Here is a 16258-nt window from a genome sequence, read left to right on the forward strand (position 1 = left end):
CCCTTGCCATGCTAGCCAGAATGATTTAATTACTCATAGTATGGACATGGAAAATATGAGTTAGCCATGAGGAGTGTGAAACCCATCTTGCAGGGAGGTTGGAGGGAGGTTGGTTGTGGCCATGCCATTCCTGTGCTGAGTAGCAGTGCTGGGAACCAGAGGTGTGTGTTGGCTGTGTTTCCAAGGATTATGGCTGTGGCACCCAGTTTCCACCACTTGCAACAGCTGTGAGTGGCTGTGGGTACATCTGAGGCTTACTGTGACACTCAGCTCTGTGACCCAGTCGCCAGAGAGGGATTGTGGGACAGTCACATCCCTGCCTCCATGGGGCATAAGGAGGCAGCAGCAGCTATATTTTCCCTTTTTCTGCCTTCTCTTTGCCACGTCAGTGGTGGAAGAGGTTGCAGCCAGCCAGCCCTTGGCATGCAGCAGATCTGTAGTGCAGATGAGCTGTCGTTCCTGTGAGTCTCCTTGCACAGCCCTTGCAATGCAGAGCTCAGGTGCCCCATGGCAAGCCTGGTGAGGAGGTGTAGCTGTGCTGGCGGGCAGGAGGCTGGGCGTGTGCGTGTGTCTGCATCCCACACACCCACGCAGTACTTGTGATGCTGATCGAGAGCAAACAGATGGCACTTTGCTGTGTGAAACCCACCCTGAGAAATGCAGCAGCTAATAGGAAATAGTACAGGACTTGCTTTTTCTGGGGCTGAACAAGGGGGCAAGTGGTGGAATAGGGACTCTTACTGAGGGTTCTGGACAAGGCAAGGGAAGCCCAAGTCCCACAGGGGAATGTGGCACACCCTGTAGAAAGGCTCTGTGTGTGAGTGCTCATAGATCAGGTAGTCCCTGTGCTTTCAGGGGCTCTGAGGCTTGAGTTCTACCCCCCATTCTCTGCTTCCACCGATGTGATTGATTTTGTCAGTGACTCATCACCTGCATTAACTCTTTGCTTATTCCTTTTCTCTCACAGGCCAGGGAAGGAGAAGTAGCCATTATAGATAAAGTTCTGGATAATCCAGCCTTGACGTCTAGAGACTTTCAAGAATGGAAAGAAATGTACCTTGATCTCTTCATGAACACCTATGAAAGCAGCCCGCGGAGGGACTCTGTTAATGGCTCCTCTGAGGTTGAAGCACTTATAGCCTCGTTGGCACACACTCACTCTTACATAGAAACTCATGTATGAAAGTCTCTCTTTTTGTCCATTTGCTACACCCCAGCCCTTTACTTAAGTGCAGAAAGTAGTTTTTATATCAATATGTGAGAGCTCTAGTAAATTATATTTTAATGTTACTCAGCTGTGTGAAACTTTCAGTGGTCAATGATACCACTTCTTTAATGAGGATTTGTATATTTTATAAGCTACCAATGCTCTGCTTGTGTTTACTTTCTGTGAATTAAAAAAACATGATCTTTAGCTATTGAAAAAAAGTATGTAAAAGCATTTTTGGAAGACTGTGGCCTTCATGCAGGAAGTTCCACATGCTATAAAGCTTTTGTTATCAAAGGTCAGTTTTACAATGATATTTTATATTATATAATTCCAGTATTGCATTGCATTTTTGGAGTGCAGGTACTGTTTTGGTGGTGGGAGAAAACCAATTTTTATATTTAATGAGAAACTCTAGGAGTTTTCTTAAATAACAGGGGGAAAGTATAATGCAGTGGTTGTATTTCAGTTTTGTCAAACATATAAAATGGTGAAAATCAGCAGACAAAAAGTAACTAATGTGAGTTTAAGTGTCAAAAGGTTAGGTCTTATTTCCTTGTGCTTTTTTTAAAGCCTGTTGCTAAGGTTTACCATCACTGCAAAGGAATGCTGGTTTGTATTAAATTAAGACCAAATTGTGTGTTGTCTCTTAATCACATTAGGTTGATTTAAAAAAAATAGTCATGGTACTGTGATTGATGATGCTTTTGCACTGAAGGTATCAGTATAATGTGCAGATTTGCAAAAGGGAAAATGTAGACTTTCAACATCGTTGGTAGCAGCGTTTCTTTAGCCCTGAACAGCAGCAGTGGAAAAGGTTTGCAATGAAATGCTTCAAATCTGAGATGCTTTGAAGATTCCCACAATAGAAAAGGAGTGAATTGGATTTTTCAAGTAGTTTCCTATGTGTTTTCTCAGCTGTGAAATTTGGCTGTATTGTATGCAGGGATTATGTGTGATGAGAGCAGAATTGAGCATGGAACCTGAAAAATAACCAAGGAGTAAAAAAGCCTCTGGTTTGCTTTTGAAGGGGAAGGGATGTCTCTGGGTTCTGCTGAGTTCACAAGGCAATTAAAATGTTTTAAACTTCCATGAGATTTGTTATCTGCTAAAGACAACCCAGTGAATATGAGGGGAAATAGCTCCTTAGGGTTAGGCACATGCCTGAAATAAAAGTGTGAGAGAACTCTTAAATCATATATTTACTTTTTATGAACTTGGTTTTAAAAAATGTTAAGAGCATGACAAAGTATTTCTGCTGCTCTTCAGTATTTTGCTGCATAAGTTAGGACTCATGATTTAATAGTGCTCATGTGGAAAGGAAAAGCCTCCTGTATACTTTCATGAGTTGTACTCTTAACCAACATGAGACTATTGCCTGTACAGCTCAGTGAATGTACTTTAAACTTTATGAACTCTGATATTTCCTGGCAGTTATATCCATGAAGGGATGAAGGAAAGAATGGACAGAAATCCTTTCTTTCTTTCTTTCTTTCTTTCTTTCTTTCTTTCTTTCTTTCTTTCTTTCTTTCTTTCTTTCTTTCTTTCTTTCTTTCTTTCTTTCTTTCTTTCTCTTTCTTTCTTTCTTTCTTTCTTTCTTTCTTTCTTTCTTTCTTTCTTTCTTTCTTTCTTTCTTTCTTTCTTTCTTTCTTTCTTTCTTTCTTTCTTTCTTTCTTTCCTCTCCTTCCTTTCTCCTTCCTCTCTCCTTTCTCTCCTTTCTTTCTTTCTTGCTTTCTCCCCTTTTTCTCTCTTGCTCCCCTTTTTTTTTCTTTTCCTTTTTCTACCCCTCATTTTCTATCTTGTTATTGTGTTTGGATTGCAAATGTTCTGCAGATTTTGCACAACTGTACAGAAGAGTGGCCTTTCTGTAGCCCATTTTCAGTAATCCTATATTCAAGTTGTCTGGATGACAAATCATGTATTAACGTTTGTATAGAATTCTGGATCCAGTGTAAGATTTGTACTATTAGAAGAATATTGTTTGTATAAACTGGACATTTATTTACTGCATGGGTACTGACTTGTATATTAAATTTGTGAGGTTTTTGTAAATTTCTCTTAAAAAATGCTTGACTTGAAATGGATTGTGCTATTGTTCCAAGCATTTAGATTCTCTTGCTATTGTTTTACTGGACCAAAAGTAAATATATTCATATGAAAAACTCTTTATATCTGATGGATGTATATGCACATTGTGTAGTTGATTCCTTGTCAAAACCAAGGCAGTTCAGAAGACTTAGATCTGTTGCTATGCAACAGCCGTTCTGCCTGCACTTTACATTAGTAAAGTTAGCTTGATTGCTTTAAAGGTGAAAATGAAACATTACAGTTTTTTAAGCTAGTCTAGTGACAAAGAACATGTGTCCTCTCCATTGTGCTGCCTTCTTTTAAAACTATTAAATGTTCTTCTATATATATTTTTATTGTATTAACTCTCAGCCTAGAAAGGGAACACTGTAAAATGAAGTACAATAAATTTAGCTTTTAAATGAACATTTATGGCTCAAGATTCCCTTTAGTCCATACCAGATTGATTCTGTGGCATCTGACCGTTTTGTCTACATTTCACATATTCATGTACCCCAGTGTGATTTCAAATGCTGCCAGTGTGGCCAAAAGGGAGTGACACAATTGCTGATTTGTATGTAAGCAGACACTGAGTAAGGACTTCTGAAAACCTTCAGTTACCTCCCTCCCCTTTGTACTCTTTGATGAAAGTAAACCTTTTTGACTGCTGGGTTCTCTCATGTAGCAGCTCAACAGCAACAAAGCATTTTAGCCTTATGAACAGGTGTGATAAACAGCATATGGTGCTGAGGTAAATGCCAAGGCATCAGAAACAGCTTGTTACTCCTGTAAGAAACTTCTTGGAGGCTAAGGATAAAGATATCCACTCAACTCTGGCCATCTGAGCCAATACAGGGTTTGGATACAAAAGAATTGTACATCACCAGCAGTGCGCATCTTTAAAATGACACAAATTAAGCATCTGGAAGGTGTTCTACAACAAAGGCCACTGAGAGAGAAATGGCTTCTATCAAACACTTTTTAACTTTCAGCTGTAGCTGAGTCTACATAGTGAAAAGTCCATGCTTTCTGCCAGTAATTTCATGCCGGTTAGCTAAGACATTCTTGCCTAGTAAGTAGTATATCAAATAATACTTTTTCCTTGGCAATGCTTGCTACTAATTCTTGTAGGCATCAATTTTCTAGTCTTTATACAGCTCTCGCTTAGCCATAGCATAAAAACTCAATAACACTTACCAGCTGGGAAAATTACCTCTGATTAAGAAAACAGAAAATATGGATTATATTTTTTAATATTTAAAAATCCCACTTGCAACACCTACTAATTGCTATCTTGGTATTATCCAAAAGTCAAGGATTACAATTCTCACTCATCGCCTCTAAGCGTGCTGCTTGCTACATCCTTGCTCAGTGAGATCAGCTTCCAGCTCTATAAATCCTAGATGTGTTTCCTGTGCTGGAGCCAGATTTTCTTGCCTGTTTCCACCAAGCTTTTGGCTTATCCAAGCAAAACTTCCACTTTCATGTTCAGTGCCAGTGCCAGTGCAGGAATGCCCTGCTCACTCATCTCCTGGGATAGATGTTCCTCAGCATGGGAGCTCAGCAGTTGGGCAGCTTCTTCTGCTGGCTGTCGCTGTCCTGCTCTTCGGCCACCTCAGATAGCTGGAGCACAGCACACTGCAGCCCACACCACGGCAGAGGGGCCTTGCAGATCTCTTCCCAGCCATCGTTGTCAATGTCATAGCCAACCACGTCTTGCGTGGAGACCTCCAGCGAGTTTTGCCATTTCTTTCCCCCAATAAGAAGAGCTGTTTCCTCTACCACTGCCAGGCCATAGGAGAATCGATCGTAGACCAGCGGTTTCAACCGAGTCCATTGGTTTTGATCTGGGTCATACCTTTCTATTTCAGAGAAAGGTTCATACAGTCCCAGAAAAGTGAAAATGGATCCCCTGATTGTTGCCATCTGATGCCCAAACCGAGCAATGCTCATTGGGGCACATTTCACCCACTGCCCTTCAGGTGAGCTCAGAGAATAAACGTCATTGCTTGTGCTGGCTGAGGCCGAGTACTTGCCCCCAGAGATGTATATGGTGTTCTTGCAGACAGCACTGGCATGACCGTGTATCCTGCATGGCAATTCCCTGGCCTTCCTCCATCTATCTCTGCTGATGTCATAGACTTCCACAGATGAATGCAGCAATCCGTCCTCACCCCTTCCACCAATGGCAAAGATATCCCTGCCTAGCACACAGCAAGAAAACTGGTATCTCTTTTCCAGCATGCCCGTGATTTGGGTCCACGTGTTAAATCTCGGATCATACCGATGGACCTTGTTTGTAACCGATAAGGTATTTCCAATTTTAGCATCACCAAGGGTACCACTTTCTATCTCTCCTCCCAAGATATAGAGAAAGTTCCCCACCACACACACGCTGTGGTTCTGCACCCTGTCCTGCAGCTGTGTGAGGGTTCTCCATTTGTGATTGTAAACATCGAAGGCCACCACATCAGTGACGAGCCCCTCGCTTGCTGTGCCTCCCCCCAGCAGAATGATCCGAGTTTTCTGGTTCCTCAGTGTGGTGGACTTATCCTGCACGACAGGCTGTTTGAATACAGATGTGTGATAATTTATCGCTTTTATGATCGAGCACTTAATACCTGCTGAGAGGGACACTTCTGACTGTGTGTAGGTTTTTCTCAGCTCTTCCACTGGGATAAGACCATATCTTATGTGCTCTAAAAGGCTGCTTGCATGATCCAGCCTGGATTTATCCTGCTTCAACCACAGCAGGACAAGATTCAACAGGCGGCGTTCTTCCACCATGGGGAGATCTGGTGATTGAATCACTGCTAGCAAAGACCTGAAGTTCAGCTCAAGAAGTCCTGACAAATCCAAGTCCAGCAGCTTCCAGACATTTTTGATAATGTATTTTTCTGCAGCTGCTAGGGCGTCTGGCAGGTAGAACTTCCTGGCCACATTGGCAGAGTAGCAGCAGTTTTCCAAGGCAAGATTGTTAACTAAGTACTGATTGCACAAGCCGATAGCATCAGTGACTTGCAAGTAGCTTGCAGCTTCCAAGGTATCCTCCAGACTTTCAAAGGAAAGGGGCAGGAAGGATGTGTAAATGAAATCCAGGATGTGCTGGAGCCCAGTGGGTGAGACAACTTGTAGGTGAATGACACTGGCTTTAGACTCTTGGGTGTAATTTTTGAACATGGCTCGGAAGTAGTCACTGGAGCATGCCAACAAGGACTTGTGTGCAGGAAACTCGTTTTCTTTCACTTTCAGCAAAATGTCACAGAGAAAGCCCTCTGATCTCAGGCTTTGGTATTGAGCAAGCACGGTAGTGCAGTGTGCTTTGCAGTAGGACAGGAAGTAGCTCATGGCAGAAAATGCAATGCTTTTCTCTTGAGCTATTAGAGCTAAAATGCAATTAGATATTGAAACAGCTGCCTTACTCAAGAGCCATTGCTTGAATGCCCAGCAGACCTCCAGCTGTTAGAGAAAAGCCCAACCCAAAATAACAAGTCAGTATCTTGCCTGGCATAGGGGGACAGTTAGTAGATTTGTAGTGAATTCAATTCATTCCTTTATAGAAAAAATAGCCGAATGTCATATCAGCTGTAGGATGCTTACTTTTCTTGCCTCCACAAGTTGCACAAGGATGAAGGGTCCACAGCTGTGCCGAGCCCTTGCTTGGCTGGCCATCAGGTGACAGATGAGGGAGCTAGATGACAGTCCCAATAAGTGGCCCTTCGTGTCTGCTCAGCCGTCGCCCCCAACCCTTCTTGCTCCACAGGCAGATCAAAGGGATCCTCTCTGGCTGCCAGCGCGTGGCTCTGAGCAGACACAGATGAGAAGAGAGCGCTGACTTTTCTCCTCTTCTTTGTATGTTGAACTCGGATCAGTTTAGACGTCACCACCCCGGGACAGCAGCCCCCTTTCCGTCCTCGTTCCGCACGGCCCTGGGAAGCCTCAGCTGAAGATCAAATCAGCACCCAGGGATTATTATGGGAAGATTTTTCTGAGCCCATAAATCTTTCCCTGGCAGCCACTAAGACAACCAAAATACCATGATTAGTCAGTGGTTCGATTTGACATGCATTTCTGGCTCTTTGCTTCACGTGACACCTCCATAGCTCACAGCTACCAGAATAGCCACAGGCTCATCCCCTCGTCCCCCTCGCCTGGGAGCCAACCCCGGGTGGTTGAGAAATGGGGCCAGGGACTGGGCAGAGAGAGGAGCTTCCAGTGACAGCCACAGCCAAAGCAGCTGACTTGGAATGACCTGGCTGGATATCACAAGGGTAACACATTTGCACAAAGTGGTGATAAAAATAGATTCCCCCAGTTCGGCCATAATAAACCAAATTCTGTTTATAGAGGAGGCTTTGCATAATTCTGCTCTCAGTTACCAGCTGGGAACCAACCCAGAGCCCCCAGGGGTGGGCCAGCGCTGTCTTGCTCAACTTCCTCACTTTCAGTTTGTCCCAATTAGAAGCACTTATACAGGGATTATCCCTGATTTTCACCTGGGCACTTCAGGGTCTAATTTCTACCAGGAATAGCAGCTCTGGGCAGGCTACACATTCTGACCTCTTGAAGCTTGCTTTTATTTCTTCTTTTTTTCCCTGCATAACTCTGGGTGAAGGTGTTCAGGAATCTTGTCCCAACACCTTTCTTTCCAAGTCAAACACTCTCAGGACTTGCAGAGCTTGCCAGGGTTGATAAATGCCTGATCATTTTGCTGCACTGTGAGCCAGCAGACTTGGGAGCAGAGAAGGATCGCACAGGACTGGAAAATTTTGCTTTTTGCTTAAGCCCAAGGTAAAGCCTTTTTACTGTATCAATTTATATTTATTTATGTGATGTCATTAAATTCTGTCTTACCCCTGTAGCTAAGCAGTGTTTGGAGATGACTGGATCCTAATATGGACTGTGCATGCTGTGTGCCTGTTCCAGTGAGCTTAAACTGTCTTGCTAAACAGACTGATATCTACACATGCTCTGCTTTTTGTGGAGAAGGACTCCAAAAACATTATTTTTTTGTTGCTGTATAGCTCTGAAATTTGAGTTCCTGCTAGAATCCCCTTTCCATCATGACCATTTATAGACCACAAATCTTTTGCTAAAAGATCTTTCCCTTTGCTAGCAACACAACATGTATGGGCAGCAGGGATGAAGGAGAAAAGGGATGCTTGTTTCTTTTTCCCAGCAGTTTTGCCAATGTCCAAGTTGGGACAACACTAAGTTATTTCAAGTGTTAGAGAAAATGATTCCAAGCTTCAGTTTTGATACTTCTCCTGTTTTGGAAGTAGAGACCAAAGGCCAGGAACCTCTATCACCCCTCAGCAGTCATGAGTCCTGGTGATGAGGGACCAGGCCTTAAATGCTCCCACTCCCACTAGAGACACTGCTTTCCCTGATTAAATCCCACCAGGTACCAAATTTCTGTAACACGAGGTGCAGATAAACCTCCACTGTTTTGAAATAGCAGGTGGGCACTGTCCAGCACAATTTCCCTGGGAGCCTGAGGGGCGAGTCAACAGTTCTTGTCCCCCTCCAGCCCTTAGCCGGCGCTGCCATAGCTGCTGTGGCACAGCCAGAGGTGATGCACAGGCAGCAATGGGGAAAAGCCAAAACCAGAACAGCAGAGAGCTGTCTGTGGCCCAGGCCAGCCTCCCTCACTGTGTGACCTCCCAAGCAGAGACAGCTCAGCAGAGGTGAGCACTGGCTGGGCAGGGGCTGCAGCAGCCAGAGGGACCCTGGGCACAGAGCTGGGCTGGTCCACCAGCCCCGGGCATCACTGAAGTGCCAGTGCTGGTAGGGCTGGGGACACATAAATCAATCCACTTCCCCTGGACCCAGATTTGACCACAAAGAGGTCAAATGTATGGCTTGGCCAACTGAGGGTATTGGCATTAGCAGGCAAGGAATATTTCTGACCCCCATATGACACTCCTGCCTCCCAAGTGAGGCACTGCTGTCTAAGGCAATGTGCCTTTTCCTCACTCCCAGCAAGGCCAGGCCACTGCCTGCTCTTGCACCAGAACGTGTAAAGTACCAGCACAGCTCCAGCCACAAGCTCTGCAATTTCAGAGAGGCTCAGTCTGAACATCCCTGTTAACCCAACCAATGCCCATGTTAACCCAGCCAGCTGTGCATCACTTGCTTTCCAAATGAATTCCATCCATGGGGGCTGTTTATACAGGTCAGTTCCTGGTGCTGATTTAACTGAACTGATTTAACACCAGTGCCAGGTAAGCAGGTCCTATAATTGTATGCAGATTTACTGTGCTATTCTCTCTCAGACCTACTTCATCTTCATGGCAAGCCAGCTAATGGAAGTAGTAAGAATCATGATCCTTATAAAGCTGTTTATTTGCCTGGAGATTTTTTTTTTTTTTTTTGCTTATAATTGAAATAAAACCACATTCTTTCCAATCCCTTGCTCTGGAGTGATAAAAAAAATTATCATTATCAAAATGAGGTTTTTCCCTGCTTCACTTCCAGGCAGTTAGCCTTATCTAACTAGGGAGCCTGCTCAGCCAAGATCCTCCTTTGTCAACAAACAAATTATCTTCATGCAGAAGCTCAGGTCTCCAGCACCTTTGGAGGAATATTTAATGTCCATTACTAAGAGAACAGACAGTGACTATACAGCTGACTTACAAATCTCAGCACGAGACCTAGCACTAAGTGGGATGCAGTCAAACCAGGATCTTATTTTCCTTGGGTGTAATTTGGAAGATCAGATCTAACGTTTGACTCACTAGATGGTGCTTAAAATTAGGGAAATATTAGTGTTTCAATGATGCTGATTTGGTGGGATAGATAATACATTTTTAATCATGTGCATCATTTAGACTTTAAATTGGATTTAGATTTCAGGCTTTCAGCATATTTTCTGTTGAAGTGACTGCTCTATTACAGTAGGCAGTCTGAAATAAAAAAAAAAAACATTTAGATGTGTGCTGTGAAAAATGTTGGCTTCCACACATGCAGAGGTTTTTGCTATAAAAAATTGAAAAATGTCCCAAGTTGCAATGCCATGTTCAGTTTAATATTGCAAGTAGGCCATTGGTTAATAAACAATTTAATTAATATTTTAAATGGTGCAAATTATTTTTTAAGGGTAAATATTATAAAAAGAGTTGTATAAGTGATACTAGGCTCATTACTAACAAGTAGGTTACTGTAAAATATTAGTTATAAAAACCCACAGCAGAAGATTATCAAGCTACATTTTGTTCCAAAAGAAATCAGTGCAGTCCAGGGGACAACAGAGTAAATATTTCAGATGCTTGATAATGTACTGCATGAACAAATAACAGCAAAATGAGCCAAGTAATGAGTATAGCCATACAGGTTTCCTAGAAGTGCTAATCAGAAAGATCATATTGATTTAAGTTGTCTTGTAAAAATCTTTGGACTCCAGTCTGTTCTTCATCCTTGAATAATCATTCATGGTAGTATTTGGGTCAGCACATCTATTTAAAGCAAAGCATGTTTAGCCCAGGAAAGAAGTTCTTAAGAGCAAAACAGTAAGAGGGAGGAATTTTCTTGCAGCTAAAAGCAATGTCTGGTGAGATCATGTCTGTGTATAAAAGCAAAAGAGAAGGTTCTCAGCTTGCATGGGCTGAGGCCGTGAGGTTTCCATTTTGGCAGGGCGAGGCTGGGGTTGCTGGTGGCTTTAAGCCCCGTGCAAGGGGTGCCCACAGGACACTGTCCCTGTGAGCTGGGGAGTTCTGCAATCCCTCAGCCCCCTGTGCCCACCCCTGTGTCACCTCAGAGGGGTCTGTGTCTGGGGACAGTGCTGGCAGAAAAGCTGAGTGCAAGGCTCTGTCTGGCCCTGGGCAGAGGTGAGGTGTGGCATGGTCAGGAGTCAGAGCAGGGACCCCAGCCAAAGCTTGCTGCAAGACCAGGCTGCTAAGCCATGGCTGTGTGGCACTCTTCTGTGCTCTGTGGGAAAAGAGGAGGAAAGGGGGAAATACCACTGGCACACTGGGCTGAGAGTGACCACATCCCAGCTGGGTTACTCCAGCACCAGCTACAGCTGTGCAAGAAAGCATCCCGTGTCAAATTGTGAAAGGCAACATGAAATAACAGACTTTCAATTGGACAGTGCCTCATTTATCTCCTCTCTCTCTCTCTCTCTCTGTTTTTGCAGGTTTTGTTTGCCTCCCATGAAGACAGAAGCTGTTCCAGCTTCCACTGCTATCACCAGAGAGCTTCCCTGGTGGATAGAAAAAAGTTGGAAAATTTTAAACTTGGGTTCCCATTCCAGAGTAACTGCAGTGGGATGAGTCAGGCACTGCAGCCACAGGATAATGGAGGAGAATGTGTATTTTAATGAGCCCATTTCAGAGCAGATGCACTAATAGCTTTCACAGCATCTCACAGCTGAGGGTGGAGGGCTGCTTGGGGTTCATCTGTTCCTGTGATGGGCAGGTGGCACCAGAGATGCTCTGCACTGAGCCCTGGCTTCCAGCCCTGGGCAAGCAGTGCTGCCTGTGCTGTTGCTGGGGCAGAGAGGGACCTGCAACCCCTGCCCAGGGACATCTTCCCTCTGCCTCCAGTTTGGGGGATGCTCACAGACACCTCTGGCTGCTGACTTTGCACAGCATGGGTTTGTACAGCCCTGGCTGAAGCTGCTCTGCTCACGGGGTCCTGTCTGCACGTATGGAAGCCCTCCTGCTATAAAAGGAACATTTCTGACCCCCATGTGGCATTCCTGCCTCCCAAAGACCTTGGGGCTGGTTGAACTCTGTTCCCAGCCCTTATCTGCTTGGGCAGTGGGATGGCTGATGTGGTGGCAACAGCTGGGCTGTGTGACTCCTCGTGGCAGGAGAGCTGAGCTTTCCCCTCTGCCTGGCTGGACACAGCCACCCACCTGCACACAGCCCAGCCCACCCTGGCCTGATCTCCATGGTGATACCTGTATCCAGCACAAAACCCCTACAGCTGGGATACACCTCAGGTCTAAGAAAAGGATAAGGACATGAGGACTAGCCTGACACATTCAATGATCTTTGAATGCATTTACTTGTAATTAGGAGGAGGATGAGTTTTTATAGGGATAGAGAAGTAAGGTACAACCAGTGCTCTGAGAGCACAGAGGAGAAAACTGACTTTTTCCTGTATTGGGACACCACAGAGATGAAGTAAAGCTGCAGTGTTGAAGTAAAGCTGCATGTCTCTGAAACCAAGTGCTTTTCACATCAGCTATTAGGATTCAGCTCTACTATCCTCTTTGATTTCCTAATTCACATTCATGAAAATGTTCTCCAAGGCATGGACTCTTGGTGAGCAAAGTAAAGGTTACAGTGCAATCAGCTGCTGTTACTGCATGGGACAATGAGATCCTCATGTCTACACTCAGCTGATCACTGAAAGTGTTCCTAAAGTCTGTACACTATTGTCATCATTGTTGTGATCACTGTCAGCAGCACCCCCACATCACTTAGTGAGCTGGACTTGGTCCCTCCATGTCATATAAGACTCAGGCTTATCCTTGGGAGTGAAAGGATTGCCCCTGCACATGCTGATCCTTTTTCATTTATTCACAAGCTCTCAGGTTTGAGAGTGGGAGAGCACCCATGGGTGAAGTGCAGCTGGAATTAATTGCACATGCCAAAGAATGAAGGATGGATGACAAACCCCCAGGTGTCTAAAGAGCTTTTTTTCCTCAATGACTCCTGACTGAATAAAGCCATACTGGAGTGTGACAAAGACATTGATGGAATGTGTGTCATTTACCCCTGTCACTATAGGACACGAGAAAACACGACACACACCTCTGCTCTTGTGAAGGTAAAAATGGGAAGTTTGTTTCTAACTCTAACATTTATACATTTATAGTTTTTCCAAAGGTGACAGTGGAATGGAGGGTGAAAGTGTCACCTCTCCAATGACACTGGACAAACTACCAGTCTAGCAAATTTCTCCTCCTCTATGAAGGATCTGGATGCCAGCTGGGCATGCACATAAACTGTGGATAGCAGTGAGCCAAATCTCTCATCTCCAAGGCACTCTCCAAGAATTAATGTGCTATGATCTTACTTTTATTAATTTTAATTTGGAGTTCTTATGACAGGAACAAGGCAAATACTGACTCTATTATGGAAGTGAAAATGTTTGCCTGCACAGAAAAAACACATAGTATGCCCAAAACAGCTTGAAAGGCTGTTCTATTTGGCAAGCTGATTTTGGTCTCATGTGTCTAGGGTAAGGATTGACATAAGTGACCCTTGAAGGGAGTGACCACTCATGCCCTGAGCCCCAGCAGTGTGACCTGGCATGACAGAGCAGCAGCCTGCCTGAAGCAGGAAAATCATTGCTCTGTGTTAGTTCTGTCACTCCCGAGAAAGGAAACTGTAGACAAGTGAAGAAAAAGCAGGTGAAGGGGACAGATGAACCTGAAACTCTTTGTGGGGTAACACAAACTTTGAAATGTCTAAGAGCAACACACCTTCCCCTGCCATTCAGGGACAGCAATAGAATAGTTTAGGCCAACTTGACCATATTGAAAGGGCTTCCCTACCTTCATCCTCTACCAGTCTTTCTCTTTGCTGAACCATGGTCAAACAAGCAAGTTGCCACAAAGAAAATTTCCTGAATTTGTACTGTGAAAATAAGAAATATGGTCAGAAGAAACCTAATCTCAAAAAGTGAATAGGCTTATATATGTAGAGCAGTAGATAATCTCTCCACCTTCATTCAGCTCACAGTAACATATGAATATGCCTACAGCCCTGGCAAAAAAAACAAAATGAAAGGAAACAAAACCAAAAAACACCAAAAGAAAAGTCAAAATATTAACTTCACAAATTAGACTGGAGGCAGACTTTCAGCCTATCTTTATGCAGGCAGATACTGTACACTGCTGGTATAGCACTTCATTACACCAGCTAAGTCAAAACCTATAAAAAAATTGATTGTGTTAGGTAAATTCTCCCATACTTCCCATCATCAGCACCATAACATAATTTCCAGGGTTTGAAGATTACAGTGTCTGGAAAGAAAACACTCAAGTCAGGACATACCTTGAAATAGCCATATCCACTCACTTTTGACACACACCAGCTGAACATGTAAAATAAACAGTCTGTGCAAACAAACTGCACACCCTGATATTTCTGCTACGCCTGACTGTGGCTTAGAGGCTGTAAATTGAAAGTATAAACAGAATATTAAAGCAGTCACCATACAAATCACCTGTCTGTTTTTCCCCAACAGGTTTTATTTGCCTTTGATGATATAAAATTGCTGTTAGAAGTCTAACAGATCTTCTGCACGGAGCTATATTTTGCAATTTTCTTCAAATTAACTTTGTGCTTGAATAACTGCTTTTCAGTCCAAAGTTTACAGAGTTATATGGAAATAGAGACTGGTTTTGATTCCTTCAAAGCCAATAGAAATTTTGCCATCAACTCTGGAACAAACAGAAACATAACTTTCTTAGCACAGAGGATCTTGGGAGTCTGTCTCAGATTAATTTTTCAACCTTATATGCCAGCTTTCTCACCTGATATTCAGGGTATAATCAACTCCCAATGGTCCTGTTAGAATAAAGGTAATTTTAAAGATCAGACCTTTACAACTGAGCCCCTTATCTCCTATAGAGGAGAGACTGGTGAGTTTCTAGCTACAGCACTTTATTTTTAATGGACTGACTCTTGTTGTGTAGAGATTGTCAGTGGCTTGTGTGCAGAGAGCAGGCCCTGGTGATGGGGAAGGGCAGCAATAATCTCTGCTAGGTTGTGCTCATTCTGCAGCCTTCACTGATGCTTTGGGGAGCAGAGTCCTCAGACATCAGTGTTATGTGGGAGCCCCTGCTGCATTGTTTCCTACTGCTTCAACTTCTGGAAATGTTTAATTAAATTATTAATAAAAGTAATTCATTAAAAAAGGTTGATTTCTTCCCCCTCCCCCCTCCCCACCCCCCCCCCCCCCACTACTCAGATCAGGCATTCTCCTGATCTTCCTCTTATTTTCTTCCTCTTATTTTCAGAAAAGAGTTACTGGAGAAAATACTGCATTTCTACAGCTTCTGGAATTGCAGCACATTGCCATAAGTCCAGAAAAAAAAAAAAAAGTATTGCAGAGAACTTCAGTTCCTAAAGGCCATTTGTGGTTTCCTGTGTATTGAAATGCTCAACTGAAAAGAAAAACAAGAGGATAAATAGGCATAGCTGGATGCTATCAGAAAACAAAAGTAATCAGGCCACTTTTGAAGGCAGAAAGAGCAGTTGGAAGCCAAGGTCCCATCAGGCAGCTAAGCAATCCTAATGGCCACTGCTCCTCATGACAATGTCCTTCCTACTTACTAAAATTCTGTGACTCTGTTATCAAGGTGACACCAAAGTGTCAGATTTGTTCAGGACAGTGCTGTGTGCAATGGGCACTTTTGGAACACTCAGAAGGTGCTGGAAACCTCCCTCCCATGAGGCCACTGCTGTAAGTCACTGCAGTCAATAAATCCTTTTACTCTTAATTGTTTGGGTTTCTCTTAGAAACAAATATTTACCAGCTTCTGGTTTGGACAGGCTTCTAAAGGTCACAAATGCTAGCTCCAAGGGGAGCCAGGCTATTCAACCTTAAACTATTTAACCTTGGCTTCCTGTGGCAGCCTGCACTGCCATAAAAGCAGGCATCACTATGGGACGAATGTGCAAGGATGGGGGGTAAAGTTCTTCTCCCCTTGGCCCACCTCAGCATGTTATTTTTAAAAGCTTATGTGTTCAGTGATGAAAATAGACGTCTTCATTCTTCTTATCCTTTTGGATGGTTTGATGTGTTGGGTGCTAATGGTATGCCAGGAAATTAGAGTTAGTTTCTCATTTAAAAAATGTGGAGGGAGAGAAGAGAAAAGGATTTTCTTGTGATTGATATTAGTGGTGAACATTTGTATTAGGAATAAAAAATGGTTCAGGCTTTCCAAAACAACTTCAGTCCTTCTACATCCCCTACACAACTGTGGGAAGCTGTAGCTCCAGAAAAGCTTCAACTCAGCTACTA

General features: G+C 43.6%; 2 protein-coding genes across 7 annotated transcripts in view; one reads left to right on the top strand and one right to left on the bottom strand.

Moving 5' to 3' along the window:
* CNKSR2 (connector enhancer of kinase suppressor of Ras 2) overlaps window positions 1–3700 on the top strand; it is a 206079-nt gene extending 202379 nt beyond the window's left edge. For all 6 annotated transcript variants that reach the window (XM_077781642.2, XM_085559605.1, XM_077781641.2 and 3 more), the window contains one exon: window positions 968–3700. In XM_077781642.2, the coding sequence (XP_077637768.2) occupies window positions 968–1183 (216 nt within the window). In that variant the 3' untranslated portion in view covers window positions 1184–3700. The remainder of the gene's footprint in view (window positions 1–967) is intronic.
* Window positions 3609–9185, bottom strand: KLHL34 (kelch like family member 34). The gene is made up of 2 exons (XM_085559678.1): window positions 6875–9185; window positions 3609–6733 (listed from the first exon to the last, which is right to left on the bottom strand). The coding sequence occupies exons 1-2, from the start codon at window positions 6944–6946 to the stop codon at window positions 4835–4837; spliced, it is 1971 nt and encodes a 656-aa protein (XP_085415804.1). The 5' UTR covers window positions 6947–9185; the 3' UTR covers window positions 3609–4834.
* Between the last annotated feature and the right edge of the window lie 7073 nt (window positions 9186–16258).

Source organism: Lonchura striata, chromosome 1, assembly GCF_050655825.1.
Source record: "Lonchura striata isolate lonStrDom1 chromosome 1, ASM5065582v1, whole genome shotgun sequence".
Classification (NCBI taxonomy): domain Eukaryota; kingdom Metazoa; phylum Chordata; class Aves; order Passeriformes; family Estrildidae; genus Lonchura; species Lonchura striata.

What these genes read in the sequence shown, in the direction of transcription:
- KLHL34 (XM_085559678.1), bottom strand. Translation starts at nt 6,946, where the DNA reads ATGGCCAGCCAAGCAAGGGCTCGGCACAGCTGTGGACCCTTCATCCTT. An exon ending in AACTTGTGGAGGCAAGAAAA is followed by an intron (nt 6,734 to 6,874) that starts GTAAGCATCCTA and finishes TTTCTCTAACAG; the next exon opens with CTGGAGGTCTGCTGGGCATT.